Here is a 15,682-nt window from a genome sequence, read left to right on the forward strand (position 1 = left end):
CCAGGGGGCGGGGCCTGGCCGGCGTGGGCGGGGCCTGGCCGGCGTGGGCGGGGCCCGGCCGGCGTGGGCGGGGCTCGGCCGGCGTGAGCGCGGCCGCGCGGTGGGAGTGCGGGGCCGAGAGGCGGGCGCTCCGTTTCCGGGTCCGGCCCTCTCCCACCGGCCTGGGCTTGCTCTTCTTCTCCATGGCTAGCGGCGGCGGCGGCGCGGGCGCGGCGGCCTCGACCAACCTCAACGCCGTGCGGGAGACCATGGACGGTGAGTCCGCTGGGCGCTCGCTTTCGCCCGGCCTGCGCCTTCCCGGTGCCGAGCCCCCTCCCCCCCAGATGGAGGCGTCAGGAGGGAGGGACGGACCCGGCGGTTCCCCGCGGCGACCCCAGCGCCGTCCTGCTACGGAGGGGTCGGGGAAGGGGACCCGCGGCGACCTCGGAGCTGGCGGCCCCTTCCCCGGGAGCTCTGGCCCCTCCGCGGAGGCGTAGTTTGGCGCGCGCGCGCGCCGGCGTTCTGGCCTCGCGGCGGCCCGTTGCGCGCCCAGCCCGGGGCCACGCGACCCGCCCCTGTCCCCCCCCCCCCCCCAGGCATGCGCTTGGGAGGCTGGCGACTGAAGTGTCCCCCCTGCCCGGCGAAAGGAGTCGTGGACCCTCAATCATCGCTCAGTCCCTGGGCCCGGGCGTTTCAGTCGGGAGCTGTTTGTTGGTGTCCCGCACATCTTCCCGGCATCCTTTCCCAGTCGTGTCTCGTAGACCGGGTGACCGGGTGACACGGGTGGCCGCTGCTGTGGGTGTGTCCGCACACACGTGCCCAAAGATAAGTTGCCTTCTCTGCGCCCTGGTTCCGCAGCTTCGTGCCTCTTGGACCCCACACTTTGCTTTATAGACCGTAGTTGATCTTCTTTGTGAAATGAAGCTGTAGCTCCGAGGGCTATTGTGGGCCTTTAAAATTAGACAACCAGGTAAAGTGTGTATCAGAAATGATCAGGGTTTGTTGTTGTTGTTTGTTTGTTTCTTTTTCCATTAGCTGACATCCCGTTTGCAAGTATCTTCGCCTTCATTTTAGTCGTTTCCACGCACATGGGGTGTGATATGTCAGTATTGGCAGTGGCCTTGGTGGTTTCCAGGGGTTACCCCCTCAGCATCTTTCTTAAAAGATAACCCTATTGAGCCGGGCGGTGGTGGTGCACGCCTTTAGTCCCAGCACTCAGGAGAGGCAGAGCCAGGTGGATCTCTGTTGAGTTTGAGGCCAGCCTGGTCTACAGAGCTAGATCCAGGACAGGCAACAAAGCTACACAGAGAAACCCTGTCTCCAAAAAACAACCAAAAAAGATAACCCTGTTGTCACCAGGTGATGTCAACCCTACTGCCTTGTGTTTCCTTCACTAAATGCTGGCCATCTTATCTTGCCCCTTCTGATACATTCTTAGAATGCCCGGCACTGGTCAGGGCTTTCATTTTTAAAGAATGAAACTGTTAGAAGCTTTACATTTATTTTTTTCACCTAGTTGGTGTTTGTTAACATTGCTCCTTTTTTGAAAATTCTGTTATAAATACCATATCCAACACATCCTATGTGTTCCACAGCTTACTGTTTTATAAAGTGAATTTATAGACCCAAGGAGTTTATCTGTGTAACATTACTGTCTTGCTGTGGGTGCCATTGTGGGTTTGGGAATGTGTTCTGAGACAGGATCTTGCTGTGTAGTCTAGAGTGACCTCAAATGCCTGATCCTTCTCTTTCTGCCTCTGGAATGTCCTCGGAATGCTGGGTCTCTAGTGCACACCCCTTGCATCAGTGTGTATTTTGAATAATATCTGAAGATAAGGCCTTTTTTCCAACCAGTTTTCTCTGAAAGGAAGACTCTTTGGTGGGACTAGCTGTGAGAACTAAGCTTTTGCATTGGTTATATCATCACCATCTTTTCTGAGAGAACTTGATATAAAATAAAAATTACAGAATATAAGAACACATAAAAGTAAAGACCAGAGGTGTTTTTGTTTTCAATGGAGGGAGAGTATGTGTGATATTTTATTCATTTAAATCAATGTATGAGAGTCAAAATGAAATTTTCAAGCATTTTGGAGCCTTTTTCTTCAAGATCTAATCTATCTATTTCTCCTTATCTTCTCCCTCCTTTCTGTTACCTAACAATGATTTAAGCTTTTGATGTCTGGTTTGCCAAGGTAGCAGGACTCAACCTGTGAAGTTTTCATTACAGTCGTTAATTGAGTAGACTTTGTTAAAGCTAGATTATGCAAGTGGGCTTTGTAGTTTGTCTGCATACTCTGAAAGGAACCTGATTTACCCCAACCCTGACATAGTGTAAGAGCTGTGGGATAAGATACTCACATCCCTGTTACATGCTCAGCATTTACTTCCAACATTTCCTCTTAAAATCGCTAGACCTTTCAACTACCCTTTCCTTCCTTTTCAGTATAACTCCTTACATTTTCATTTTACTACTGGTAATTGTAGTTTTGGTGATCTTTCTTTCCAGAGGCTTCAATGGAGATGCAACTTTATATATCAGGTAGTAAGCTTCCAAAAGCTTACTAAAGAAAGGTGTTGGGCGCCATCAAACTATTCATGACACCGATGCCATCTGTCTTGTTGCCCATTTTGAGAAGGAATCCTGGAGTCACCCTGATTTTCTTGTGTCTCTCCTGCCTCCTATTCTTCATTCACAAAGGCATTAAAATACATCACTAATTTGATGTTTGACAACTTGACTATTTTTTTTTTCAGGCTATCCCATTTACCAGTCTTTTACCAAAATTACAGCAATATAGATTGGTTCCATATCATACATGACCTATTCAAAAATCAAACCCATATTTAAAAACTCAAATACAAATTCCTATTTTGTATCTACCAATAGCATCTCAAACTTCTGAATTCTTTAGTAGGCCTTACTGGGTTTACATGTCTCCTGTTTTCTGCTCGTTTGTCCCTTCCTAACATTGCCTTGACACTGGCTCTTAGCATCAGTGAATTGATAAAGTTCCCTCCAGTCTAGGACCATCACACCTCCTCCTGCCTCATGTTCTTCTCACACTTGAAGTCTCAGGTTGTTACTTCTTCAGGCAAGTCTTTCTGAAATACTGTCTTCAAAATCGGTTGAGTACCTTGTAATACTGTTCTTTTACTTTACATAGAGTGGGAACCAGTCTTTGTTTTATCTTGCCATAACAGATTACCTGAGTCTGCCTGATCTAGAGAACAGGGATGTAATGTTTGTAGTTCTGAACGCTAGCTATCCTGGCAAGAGTGCCTTCTCGCTGCATTATCTCCTAGGAAAAGAGCACATTGTGTATAAGGGAGCAGGGTGGGGAGACCAAGTTGACCAGATACCAAAATCTCTCAAATACAAACTCCAATTTTATATCTGCCAATAGCTTCTCAAACTTGTGAGGAATTTTTGTTCATTTGTTTGTTTTCTGAGACAAGGTTTCTCTATATTAACAGTCCTGGCTGTCCTGGAACTCAAACAGGCTGGCCTTGAACTCACAGAGATCTGCCCGCTTCTAGCCTGAGTGCTGGATTAAAGGTGTGCACTACCCGCCCAGCTAACTTCTGAATTCTTTAATAGGGCCTTACTGCATTTATATGTCTCCTTATCTCAATGTATCAAAAGTAACCTTGGAATCTCCAAGGTTAAGTAGACAATCAGAGTTAAAGTAAAGAAATTCCATGTACTTAGGGATATAAAAATTAGGAAGTAATGTTGAAGTATAATTATTAAATACAATCATACACAAAAACAAGAAAAGGAAGTCTTCATTGATGAAAAACAAAGATTTTACCTCATAAGACAGCAGAAGGGAACCGCAGCAGAGTTTTGAGGATAGAGCCAGGCAGAAATGCACCATCTGCCATCGTGGAGATGAAGAAGCATTATCCATGTGTTCTCTGAGTCTTGAGCCAAGAAGCTTCTATAAAGCTTTGTCCAGAGAGCTTGAGGCCAGGGTAAGAGGAGTATCACAGAGCTTGTGAGCAGGACAAGCTTTCCATAGGAGATGAATTCTCATCCAAAAGTCAAAAAGTACCTTGGGTAGATGAAAAAAGAGAAAGCCATAATAGGTAATAGCTAAGCTCTTACTGAGTCCTACTATGTGTTAGGCACCATTCTAAATGTAGCCTTAATACTTATACTAACCCTATAAAATAAGTACTGGTGCCTGTTGTTTATAGAATGGTAAAGTAAAAGCAAGGTGAGATTAACTCATTATAGTAATAGAACTAGAATTTGAACTCAGGTGGTCTGGCTCCAGAGAGTACACTCCTGACTGTTTGCTATACTTCAGAAGTCACAGAGCAATCTCCAATAAACAAGAACACTGGAAAATAGAACCTAAATTATGTGAAGGCAGGAACAATAGACAAGAATAGGAACTCATTATAAATAAGCATTCAGTCAGAAAACAAGAACAAATGATTGTGGAGGAAATTAAAGTCAAAGTACAGTTGCTGAAGTCATCAGGTAACATGAGTAAAAGAGCAAAATATTAGAAATTGAACTATCAACCCTGAAAAAATGAAAATGAGTACTTCTCGCCAAAATGGAGTAACATGCTGAGCATACACTCCTACTTAGACAAAACAAAAACCCATGTAAAACATACAGAGATTTGCAAGAGACTGAATATTAGTCATCTGAAGATTGTGATTTTTTTTTTTTTTTTTTTTTGAGATAGGGTTTCTCTGTAGTTTTGGTCCCTGTCCTGGATCTTGCTCTGTAGATCAGGCTGGCCTCGAACAGCTGGCTCTGCCTCCCGAGTGCTGGGATTAAAGGCATATGCCACCACTGCCTGGCTAAGATTGTGATTAAGAGACAGGAAATACACGAAATGTAGTTCTGTCACCCCAAGTCATTATCTTCACAGGTCTCATTGCACAGACATACCAGGGGGACCCGGTGGACAATTGGGTTGAGCTAAGGAGTTTGGAAGATGGAGGAGAGCAATGCAGGAAGAGTTAACACAAACTGAAAGGAAGAGAGAGAGGATACTTGAGAGAGCTGCAGAGGGAATTCTGGAGGTCAGTAGCATAGATCAAAGAGCATTGGCTAGTTAACACATTCACTCCCAGAAAACTGGGAACAAAACACCCAAAATATTAGAGGACCACAACACGATGCTCCCACAGAGCTAAGGACAGTGCCATCCTATAAGCCAAAATGGAAAACACAATTTGTGAAACAGTCATGGAATACTTGAAAGGGACTTACCTTAGCATAATCAGCTGTTCACTACAACTGATCTGAGGATTCAGACCTGAAAGGATTGGTTTCCAGGTAACTATATTTACTGTAAACTCAAGAATATTTATAGGAAGATAAATATGTCCAGTATCAACAAGGTAAATTTTACAATATCTGGCTACTACTGGGTATATAAAACAAGAAAATATGAGTTATGATGAGAAAAATTCAAACCATTAGCAGAAAGAAAGAAAAAACCCTATAGGCATTAGAATTTAAACTGGAGATTCAGAACTGTACTCCATATTCAAAAACTATTTTTTTTTAATTTTTTTTATTTTTCAAGACAGGGTTTCTCTGTGTAGCTTTGCACCTTTCCTGGAGCTCACTTTGTAGTCCAGGCTGGCCTCAAACTCACAGAGATCCGCCTGCCTCTGCCTCCCGAGTGCTGAGATTAAAGGTGTGTGCCACCACTGCCTGGCTTCAAAAACTTTAATACTGACATGGAAAGTATACTTTTAAGATCCACATTGAACTATGAGACATGAAAATAAATAATAGTGCGAAAAGTTTCATGTTAGTATGAATACTGTGACAGTTTTCAGTACTTAAAGCTGAATTAAATTAGTGACTAAGTATTGTTTATTTATTTTATGTATACAAGTGCTCTATCTGCATGTATGCCTTTATGCCAGAAGAGGGCATTAAATCCCATTATAGATGGTTGTGAGCCACCATGTGGTTGCTGGGAATTGAATTCAGGACCCCTGGAAGAGCAGCCATCTTAACCTCTGAGCCATCTCTCCAGCACATGACTAAGTATTGTTAACTTGTCCATTTTTCCCAAAATAATCCATGACTTCATGCAGTTCAAGCAGAAAGCCCAATAAATTTGTTTTGGAAATTGATGAAAATACTTGACTTCACCCTGAGAATAAAAAGGCTTTTTCTTACATGAAAGTGGCAAAAGAATATTTAACCTACTGTGTGCAATATAAAATTAGTAATTAATGGGCCGGGTGGTGGTGGCGCACGCCTTTAATCCCAGCACTCGGGAGGCAGAGCCAGGCGGATGTCTGTGAGTTCGAGGCCAGCCTGGGCTACCAAGTGAGTTCCAGGAAAGGCGCAAAGCTACACAGAGAACCCTGTCTTGAAAAACCAAAAAAAAAAAAAAAAAAAAAAATTAGTAATTAATGATAGGGCTAGGACACAACCAGGTTGTAGAGATCTGAGAACTTGTTATGTGGTAAAGGCAGCAATTGCAGTATAATGACAAAAGGATATGTCATTCAACAAATTACATTGTGGCAACTGGCTTATTTCTGGGAAAAGGATCTTTTCTAACTACAACTCCAGGAATTGTAACTGGAAGTTTTCCTGTGTCCCACCTGGTCCACAGCTGCTCAGACCCAAGTAAACACACAGAGGCTTATATTAATTAAAATTGCTCGGCCATTAGCCCATGCCTACCACTGACTAGGTCTTACACTTAAACTCAGCCCATTTCTTTTCATCTATATGTTGCCACGTGTTCCTTGGCTTTACCTGTGTGTCATTACATGCTGCTCCCTGGATGGCAGGCTGGCATCTCCTGACTCAGCCTTCCTCTTCCCAGAATTCTCCTTGTCTGCTTATCCCACCTGTATTTCCTGCCTGGCTACTGGCCAATCAGTGTTTTATTAAACCAGTGTACAAAAAGCATTATCCCACAGCAAGGAGTCAAATATTTAAATGTTTATGGAAGGGAGAAATCAACTCTCAAGTGCCGGACGAAAATAATGATAAATCTGCTCTGCATGGGAAATAGTATCCTAAGCATAATGCAAGGGAAAAGTATACAACAGGTAATATGTTATCAGTTGACTTGAAGTCTAACACATGTTGGAATCAACCACCATTTAACAAAGTCAAAAGAATTGTTGCTTGTATGTCCTATAAGGAATCCTATAAAGGATTCCCGGAAGAGCGCTTAAATAAACTAGGTTCTCAGTGCTGCTGCTTTTAATGTCAAAAAGATGCTTTAATGAACTACCATGAAATGCAGTGCTGTAGAAAATGAAGTTAAGGCCATAAGTTAAGTATGTGGCGCTCATATGTACCTATAGACAAAATACTCATGCACATAAAATAAAAAATTAAAAGTAAAGTTAAAGTGTGCAAGCTTTTATTAATAAAGTCAACAGATGCAATTACTCTGTCAAATTATTATCAAAGGTTCTAAAACTTTAAATGTATATGTCACTGAGTAATTCTTTTAGAATTTGTCTTGAAATAAAATTTAGTATATACAAATATATCACAGTTATCATAGTATTCCATCAATGGGGAAGTAAGAACAGCTGAATTCTTAAAATAGCTTGGAGGTTAAGAAGTTTCATTTCCATGAAAATGCAACTATTTTTAAGTTTTCAAAAACCAAGACACTGGGCTGCAAGATAAGATGGTTTACTAGGTAAGGGTACCGTGCTAGCAAGCCTGATACCTGAGTTTGATCTCCAGGACCTACATGGTAGAAGGAGAGAACTGATTCTATAAGTTGTCCCTCAGACCTCTATTTGTACACTGTAGCCTTTGGGAACCCACATTAGTCAATCAACCGATAAATGTGGAAAAATAAACTGAGAAGCAAATGCTGGTTTCTGAATCCTGAAGTGTTGATTCCTTGATAGATCAATGCCCTGCTCAGCCATCGTCAGAGAAGTTTCCTCCTGCAGCAGATGGGAACAAATAGAGACACCCACAGCCAGCCATTACACAGAGAGTCAGAGACCTTGGAACACTCAGCCCTAAAGGGGATGTCTCCAAATCCCTTCCCTCCAAGCTCAGGGAACCCTGCTGAAGAAGAGGCAGAAGGAGTGTTAAGAGCCAGAGGGGATGGAGGACAGCACGAAAACAAGGAAGGCCCTCTAAATCAACATGAGCAAAGCTCATATGAACCCACAGAGACTGAAGCAGCATGCACAGGGCCTGCATGGGTCTACACCGGGTCCTCTGTGTATATATACCATGGCTTTCATTTTATGTTTTTGATGGGATACCTGAGTGTGTGAACGAGCGGGTCTCTGATGCTTGTGCCTTTTCTTGTGCTCTTTCCCTTCTGTGTGTTTCGTCCAACCCTGATGTGTTAGTTTATATGTATTATATTATCCCTTAGAAGCTTGCTTGTTTTCTAATGAGAATGGAAAGGGAGTGGGATTCAGATTGGAGGGGAGGTGGGCAGGTACTGGGAGGAGTAAAGGGAGGGGAACCATCATCAGAATATATTATATGAGAGAAGAATATTAAAATTCTTTAAAGAGTATGTGAATGAATTAATTTTCAAGTGATAGATATCATGTTAAAGTGCTTTCCCACAAATTCTTTAACTCATTTTTTTAACTTTTGAAATTATAACTTCTTTCTTCCTTTCATGGCCTTCCGTATTCCCTCCCCTGCTCTACTCAAATCTATGATCTCTATTTTTTACTAATTGTTATTGCATGTATGTGTATATACATAAATATGCCTAAATAAAACCTGTTCATTCCGTTAAGGAGAAAAGAAGTGCTGTATGGTGATATTTTATTTGTGCTGAAATGTGATTTTATTTGTATGTTAATAAATAAAGTTGCCTGGAGATCAGAGGTCATAGCCATTAAGCAGAAGTCTGGCAGTGGTAGCACATGCCCTTGATCTGATCACATGGCAGGCAGAGTCTCTGTGTGTTCAAGGACACAGTCAAACATGGTGACACATGCCTTTAATCCCAGTACCAACCGTAGAGACATGGAGGTCTGTATAGACAGGCAGTGATGAAGTCGTATGGTTGGGTTTAGAGCCGTTGAGAAGGCAGAACAGAAAGGCAATAAGAAGACAGGACACAAGAAGAAGGTCTCTCTCGGGAAGTGACGGCAGCGAGTGGTAAGCTAAAGGGAGTCGTGGCTATTGCTCTGATCTCTTAGGCTTTAACTCTGTATTTGGCTCTGTGTTTCTTATTTACTAAGACCGTTTAGAATTTCATCTACAGTGCTATGTGCAGTTTTGTTTGTTTGTTTTAAGTGTTAAAACATGCTTTTTAAAAATTGTGTCTGTATCTTTTTCAGTCCTACTTGAGATTTCAAGAATTTTGAATACCGGTTTAGATATGGAAACGCTGTCTATTTGTGTACGACTTTGTGAACAAGGAATCAACCCGGAAGCTTTATCGTCTGTTATTAAGGAGCTTCGCAAGGGTACTGAAGCACTGAAGGTTAGATTTGCATATTAGGTTTCTGTTTTTGTTTTTGTTTTTCTTTCTTAACGTTCTTTTTACTTACTCTTGTGTCTTTCACATCATGCATCCCAATCCCATGCATCTCCCGTCCTCACATCCGCCCTCTGCCCCTGCAACAACCATCTCCTAAAATAAACCAAAATAAAAATTAAGAGAAAAAAGAAGGGAAAATCTCATCATGGAAACTGCATTGTGACACAGTGAGTCACATAGAAAACCCCTTTATCTATACATCTTTACATGTAGGCATTCATTGCAAAGAAATCATTGGTCTGGGCTCTCACTGGACCTCTTCCTGGACATCCCGTTGCTGCCCTGGGTCTGCAGGCCACCCCCATCCCTGTGTTTCAGCAGATCACAGATGGGGTGGATTTTGGGGTGGGCCAACACATAACCCTGGTTCTGGGCCTGGATAGTTGCAGAGTTGGTCAGCCTGGCATCTAGAAATGACCAAGAAGCTCTGTGAATGATCTAGCTAAATCACATTAGCTTACTTTTGACACCATCAGGAGAAAGTCTCAAGACCAGAAGCTAAGTTCAGACCACAGAAATTCTGACAAACCATGTTACCTTTTCTTAGGAATCTCACTATTTTTAGAATTTTTCTGAGTTGGGTAGAATTGTGTCTCCTGCCAAAAACTTCGTCCTAATCCTTCATACTAATAAATCTAACTATATTTGAAAATAGTATCTGTGTGTGTGTCACAGATTACAATGAGTTCATCCTGAATTAAGGTGGCTTCTAATCCAGCAGTTGGTGTCCTTATTAGATAGTTGAATACAAATAAACAGAAACAACCCGTGTGAAGACAGCAGGAGAGAAGGCTGTGTGATAGTCAGGCATCCCACTAACCATGAATATTGAAACTTCAGGTGATTACAGTTAAACTTGTCCAACAGCAACATGGCTTCTTTTTTTTTTTTTCTGAGATGATAGTACTGTATAAAGTATGCAATGCAAGTTGCTTGTTTTCCAGATTGTTGTTTTTCAAAGCAACCCAGCGTTTTTTATTTTATTACTCTTTGATTTTGAAACCTAACACAGAAAGGTGAACATATTTACAGGGTAGATGCTGATTGTAAATACTAAGAGGGCTGGGAAGATGGCACCTCAGTGAAGTGCTTCCCACGCACATGCACAAACAGGAATTTGATCGCCCTGGGTTCAGGAATGCATGCTGTATTCCTAGAGCTAGGGAGATGGAGGTTCCCGGGGTTTGCTGCCCAGTTGTGGACAAATCAATCAACTTCAGGTTCACTGAAAGACCTGCTCTCAAAAGCTAAGGTGCAAAGTGATTGTGGAAGACACCTGGTGTTGACCATACACCAGGTGTTAAATACCCATATGATGATCTCTACCAGCACCTCAGAAAAACCGGTTCCCTCCACAGTCACTCTTCTCTTCCTCCCGCTTTCCCCTCCAGTCTCCTGAGTTCTATAGTAGACATCCACCAGTCTCACTAACTGAACTAGAAAAGGCTACTATGACTTGGTCAAGGTTTTAAGCTTCATTTCAGTGGAGTCTTAGACTGTTTCTACTGGGTTCTTTCATTTACTGTCGTGTCTGTGATGTTCACTTATGATGAATGTCACTGTAATGTGTTTCTTTTCTTCAAATAAGTTTTCTTCTACAAATATATTACATTTACCCTATTTAGTTGTTTTCAATGTAAGACTTGTAAAAATGCTCCTCTGAGCATTGTAGCCCACGTCTCCTCCTGCTTCCATATGTGCAGTTGGTTTGGATCTAGACCTAGACGCAAAGTGACTGGGCTGTAGGGTGTGTGTGTTATCAACTTCCTAGATGAGTACAGCGCCAAGCTTTCCCAGAGTAGCTGTCTTCATTTCTGTTTTACCACAGCATGTGAGTTTCCCTTGCTTCACGGTTGTCAGTGTTAGTTCCTGGGAGCCTCAGTTCCAGCCATTTCTCGTGGTGGGACGCGTATAGGTCCTCTTTTTTTATTTGCACTTCTGAGTGCATTGCACAGGGTTTTGCCCAGCTTCTTTTCAGTTCATTTACCTTCTTTGTCATCTTTTTAAAACCTCAGCTTTAGCTTTCACAGCAGGATGAAAGGAACTGGAAAGTAGGAGTAGGTGATAGTTATGTGAATACTTGCCTTGTGTAGAGTAGACCGGAGGCTCCGGCTACACTGGCATGACTTCCTCCAGTCATGTAGGACAGGCACTGCTCCTGCTGTTGGAGACCTGCTGCCAAGGAGACCGAAGCTCCTAGTAACGAAGCCCAGCTACCGAGAGTGAAGTAGCTGGCTGCACTTTTCACTTGCACTGTCTGACAAAGACTATGGAAGCCAGCTTTTTTAATGTTCCCTTTTTTTGAGACAGTCTCATTTTGTATCTGTGGCTGGCCCCGAACTCATGGACATCATCCTGCCTCTGCTTTCCAGAGTGCCACCACACCCGGCCAAACATTTTGAACTCTGTTCTAACTCTTTTGTGTGCTAAGTCCTGAGGAGAGGAAAGCTAGCTCACACTATATTTGTGCACTGGTCATTCTGAGGAAAACAAGGTCTGTTCTTTTGCCTGTAAGGAAAAAGAACTTTTGTATTATTGCATTATTTATATTTTTGCCAACATTTTACCATATTTTCGTGAAATAGCAAAAAAGGAAATTTTAATTAGTAAGTACAAATAGAAGTATATCATGTATTTTTCTAAGATTAAAGTCATCATTTTCAGGCCTGGGTGGTGGTGGTGTACGCCTTTAATCTCAGCGTTCAAGGCAGAGGCAGGCGGATCTCTGAGTTCAAGGCTAGCTTGGGCTATAGAGTGAGTTCAGGATAGCCAGGACTACACAGAGAAACCCTGTCTCGAAAAGCAAACAAACCAAGTCCATCATTTTCATATTGGCATTAAGAAATGATATTAAGTCTTTGCTTGTTTTTTCCTCCCCATGGAGCTCAAGCTGACCTTCAGCTCCAGCTCTTTCTGGCTCAGCCTCCCAAGTGTTGGGTTACTGGTAGATGCTTAACTGTTCGGTTCCTTCTAGAAATACATATCAGATCGGGTTTTGTGAATGATCAGACACACCTGGGAGGTGAGGTTACCCACTCCTAGAAAGAAAAACCTGAGCATCCTCCCTCATATGCAGAGCCTAGCTTATAATACGTACATGTATAACAGCTGTAAGGGGTACTGTATACTTTAGAAAGGAGACCAAGAAAGGGTAACACTAGGTGGTGAGGAAGGACAAAAATGCAGGCAGAGTTAGATGAATCATGAAAGATGAAAAACTAATTGTTTTTCTAATTTTAACTGTCATGCTATTCTCCCCATCCCCCATCTGTCTGTGCGTGCATGTGTGCGCGTATATAAGTACATAAAAATGTAATTGGTAGTGATGTATAAAACCCTAAATGAAAGGACATTCTAACTGTATCATTGAGATGTATGGAGTTTGGGACTAGGAGTTCAAGTGTGATTTTTTTTTTTTTTTTTTACAATAAAAATGATTTTTATTTTTTTAAGTAAATAATACCACAAGTAATGCCTTTTAGCAAAAAAAATGAAGAAGAGAGAGAGGTTAAAAACATGTTCACTGTTCTATTGCTGGTGTTCTGCCTTCTTTGTAGCTTAATGAGTCTTCCTCATTTTTAATTCCGTCTTTGTGCTACAATAAAACAAACAAACGAAGACTTTGGAAAAGAAGATTATATGTTAACTCTTAAGTAGTACGTTTTTACATGCTCTTTTTCTGTTTGTAGTCTAGCAGTAAATTTAAAAGATTTTCTTTTGGTTTTCTGACACAAGTTTTCTCTTTATAACAGTCCTGGCTGTCCTGACTCTCGCTCTGTAGACCAGGCTGGCCTCGAACTCACAGAGACCGCCTACTTCCGCCTCCTGAGTGCTGGGATTAAAGGCGTGCCGCCGCCCCCCACGCCCCCCCCCCAAAGATAATCTTGTTGATAGAACAGAAATAAAAATCCCAGTGTTTTCCCAATAAGAGTAATTCAGTTATATGGAGAATAGCTAGCTGTTTGTTCAATATAGTTGAAAACTGACAGATTTACCTCCACCGTGTGTCTTCAGCATGCTTCTGAAATCACAAGTCTTGCTCTCTTGTTCTAGGCTGCTGAAAATACAAGCTGACTTCCGGGAAAGTCCTGAACACATATGCCAAGCTCTGAAAGAAAATTTGAAGATTGCATTGTAGTCGAGATGTACAATGATATTACTGCTTGCTGCGTAGAAAATGTTTTCTTTTTAAAAGAGTTTTAAAACCATGGCTGTGTGAGTCAGTGGGAAGTGGTTTAAGGGAAACCTAGCAGGCATGTTTACATCACAGCCATCTTGTTAATGGCCCCAATTCCATGGCATTGCTGTGCTCTTATTTATGTATTCCTTATTTATAGCTCTGCTAGCTGTAATTTCTAAACAGTATCTCTCAGATGTACACAGCTGTTGCGCCTGGTTGAAGTTAGTGGAACACATCAGAGGGGATGAATAGTAGTTATGACTTGTTGACATTTCCATTAGAAACCTTAATTTTGAATTGTTTATGCATAATAACTGACTATGTGTTCCACTAGGCTGAAAGTTGATGGGATTTCAACAGCCATTTGTGAATTTTGCCTTTTTTTGTGTTTCACATCTTGTTTTTTAGAAAAGAATCAAAGGCATATCTTCTAATCATATCTTTAACAAAATATTTAGTTTTTTAAGTAGTCTTTTGGCAGTTAAAAGTATTGACTAAAACTTAGAACTTTTAGAAACTTAAGATTTTAAAAATAATGCCAGGACTTGGCTTAGCATTATTTGTAGTTTTGAACCATTTAAACCTAATGAGAGTAGCTGAGAATGCTTTTCTTTCTAACTTTTATACCCAAATAAAGGCCTATATAATAATGTATAAAGTGAAAACAGCAAACACGCAAAGTTCCTTTTTAATTTTATTGCCTAAAAATAATAGGAATGCTAACTCTTTAATCCTGAGTGGCTGTTTAATCAGTACATAGGTGGTGTATTTCAACAAATTGATTCATAATATTTTCTGAAGTAGGAGTTCCACTTGTTAAAAAAACTAATGAAATGTGTACTAGTAATTTTAAGTGTGACTTTGCAGAAAAAAATTGTGTGTCATTATTTTTACCATTAAAGCTTAAACTCATGAAAATGATGGTTCAAAAATAAATTTAAAAAATGTATGATGGCATTAGTTCTGTTCCTGTAACAGAATCTCAGTGGAATATTTTCACAGTCTTAATATAGATTTAATCTGAATTTTTGCTTCTTAAATTTTCTCTGACATTTACATGATGTACAAGCATTCATTTTTCTGTAGCCTTTTTTGTAGTTCAGACAAATGGAAGTGGTTTCTAAGAGATTTAGTAATTAAGCAGCTACCCTCTCTGCTGCCTGCCCTTAAACTCATCTCAACCATTGACGTGTATTCTCTGCAACCAGAAAACTGGGGCAGAGGAATTGTTCACCGCAGGCCACCTCAGGCTGTATAGGCAGCATAGTGAGACCCAATCTCCACAGACAAAATGTGGACTTGTGGCTATTTTGACTTTTTAAATGCATGACATCTTTACTAAGTAAATTGAAAGGTCTACTATAGGCAACTCTCCCAAGTTGGGAGATAGTAAGAACTTGTAAGAATTGTATGATTGCTGATGCACATATTGCATGTTATTTATAAAATCAAAAAATACTTTCTCAGACTCCACAACTTGTATTTACTTCTAGACCATAGAGTTGATAGTTTTATTTATGGTTTTGTAGATTAGGTTATTTATATGTGAAACAAAGTAGGAAAATATATTGAGAAAGGATTATATTTATAGAGAACATATTGTGTCTCATGTTTATAGGGAACTATATTGTGTTTCGTTTTTAAATGTAAGCGTATTTTTAATGAGCTCATAAGAAATAAAGAAACCAATGATACAATGGCAGTATCTTGCATGTTGTCGGTGACAAAAATGATTTCGGTTTTATTGGCATGTCCTTTTGATATAACATATGCTTTTGTGAGTCCAGTTCTGTTTCTGAAGGTAGTCAATAAATATTAAGACATTTACTTTGTATAAAAATTTTAAGATAGGTTATATATATTTACATTTTATAATTACATATTAAATTAAGCTTTGGGTTGGAGTGGAATTAATTTTTCCTGATAGTGAGAGGAGATAATCATATTAGTATTGGCTTGGTTTTAAAACTAAGTTGACAATTCAAATAAATGTAATATTATGTTTTTTCCTATGCTTCAAATAAGA

At 40.8% G+C, this 15,682-nt stretch overlaps 1 protein-coding gene across 1 annotated transcript; it reads left to right on the forward strand.

Annotated features, from left to right (window-relative positions):
• The first annotated feature begins 66 nt into the window (after positions 1–66).
• On the forward strand, positions 67–15,358 carry Mzt1 (mitotic spindle organizing protein 1). Its single transcript, XM_052732604.1, has 3 exons — positions 67–255; positions 9,274–9,419; positions 13,530–15,358. The coding sequence occupies exons 1-3, from the start codon at positions 183–185 to the stop codon at positions 13,548–13,550; spliced, it is 240 nt and encodes a 79-aa protein (XP_052588564.1). The 5' UTR covers positions 67–182; the 3' UTR covers positions 13,551–15,358.
• The last annotated feature ends 324 nt before the right edge of the window (positions 15,359–15,682 follow it).

This window comes from Peromyscus californicus, unplaced genomic scaffold, assembly GCF_007827085.1.
Source record: "Peromyscus californicus insignis strain IS unplaced genomic scaffold, ASM782708v3 Scaffold_12__1_contigs__length_115047231, whole genome shotgun sequence".
NCBI classification, from domain to species: domain Eukaryota; kingdom Metazoa; phylum Chordata; class Mammalia; order Rodentia; family Cricetidae; genus Peromyscus; species Peromyscus californicus.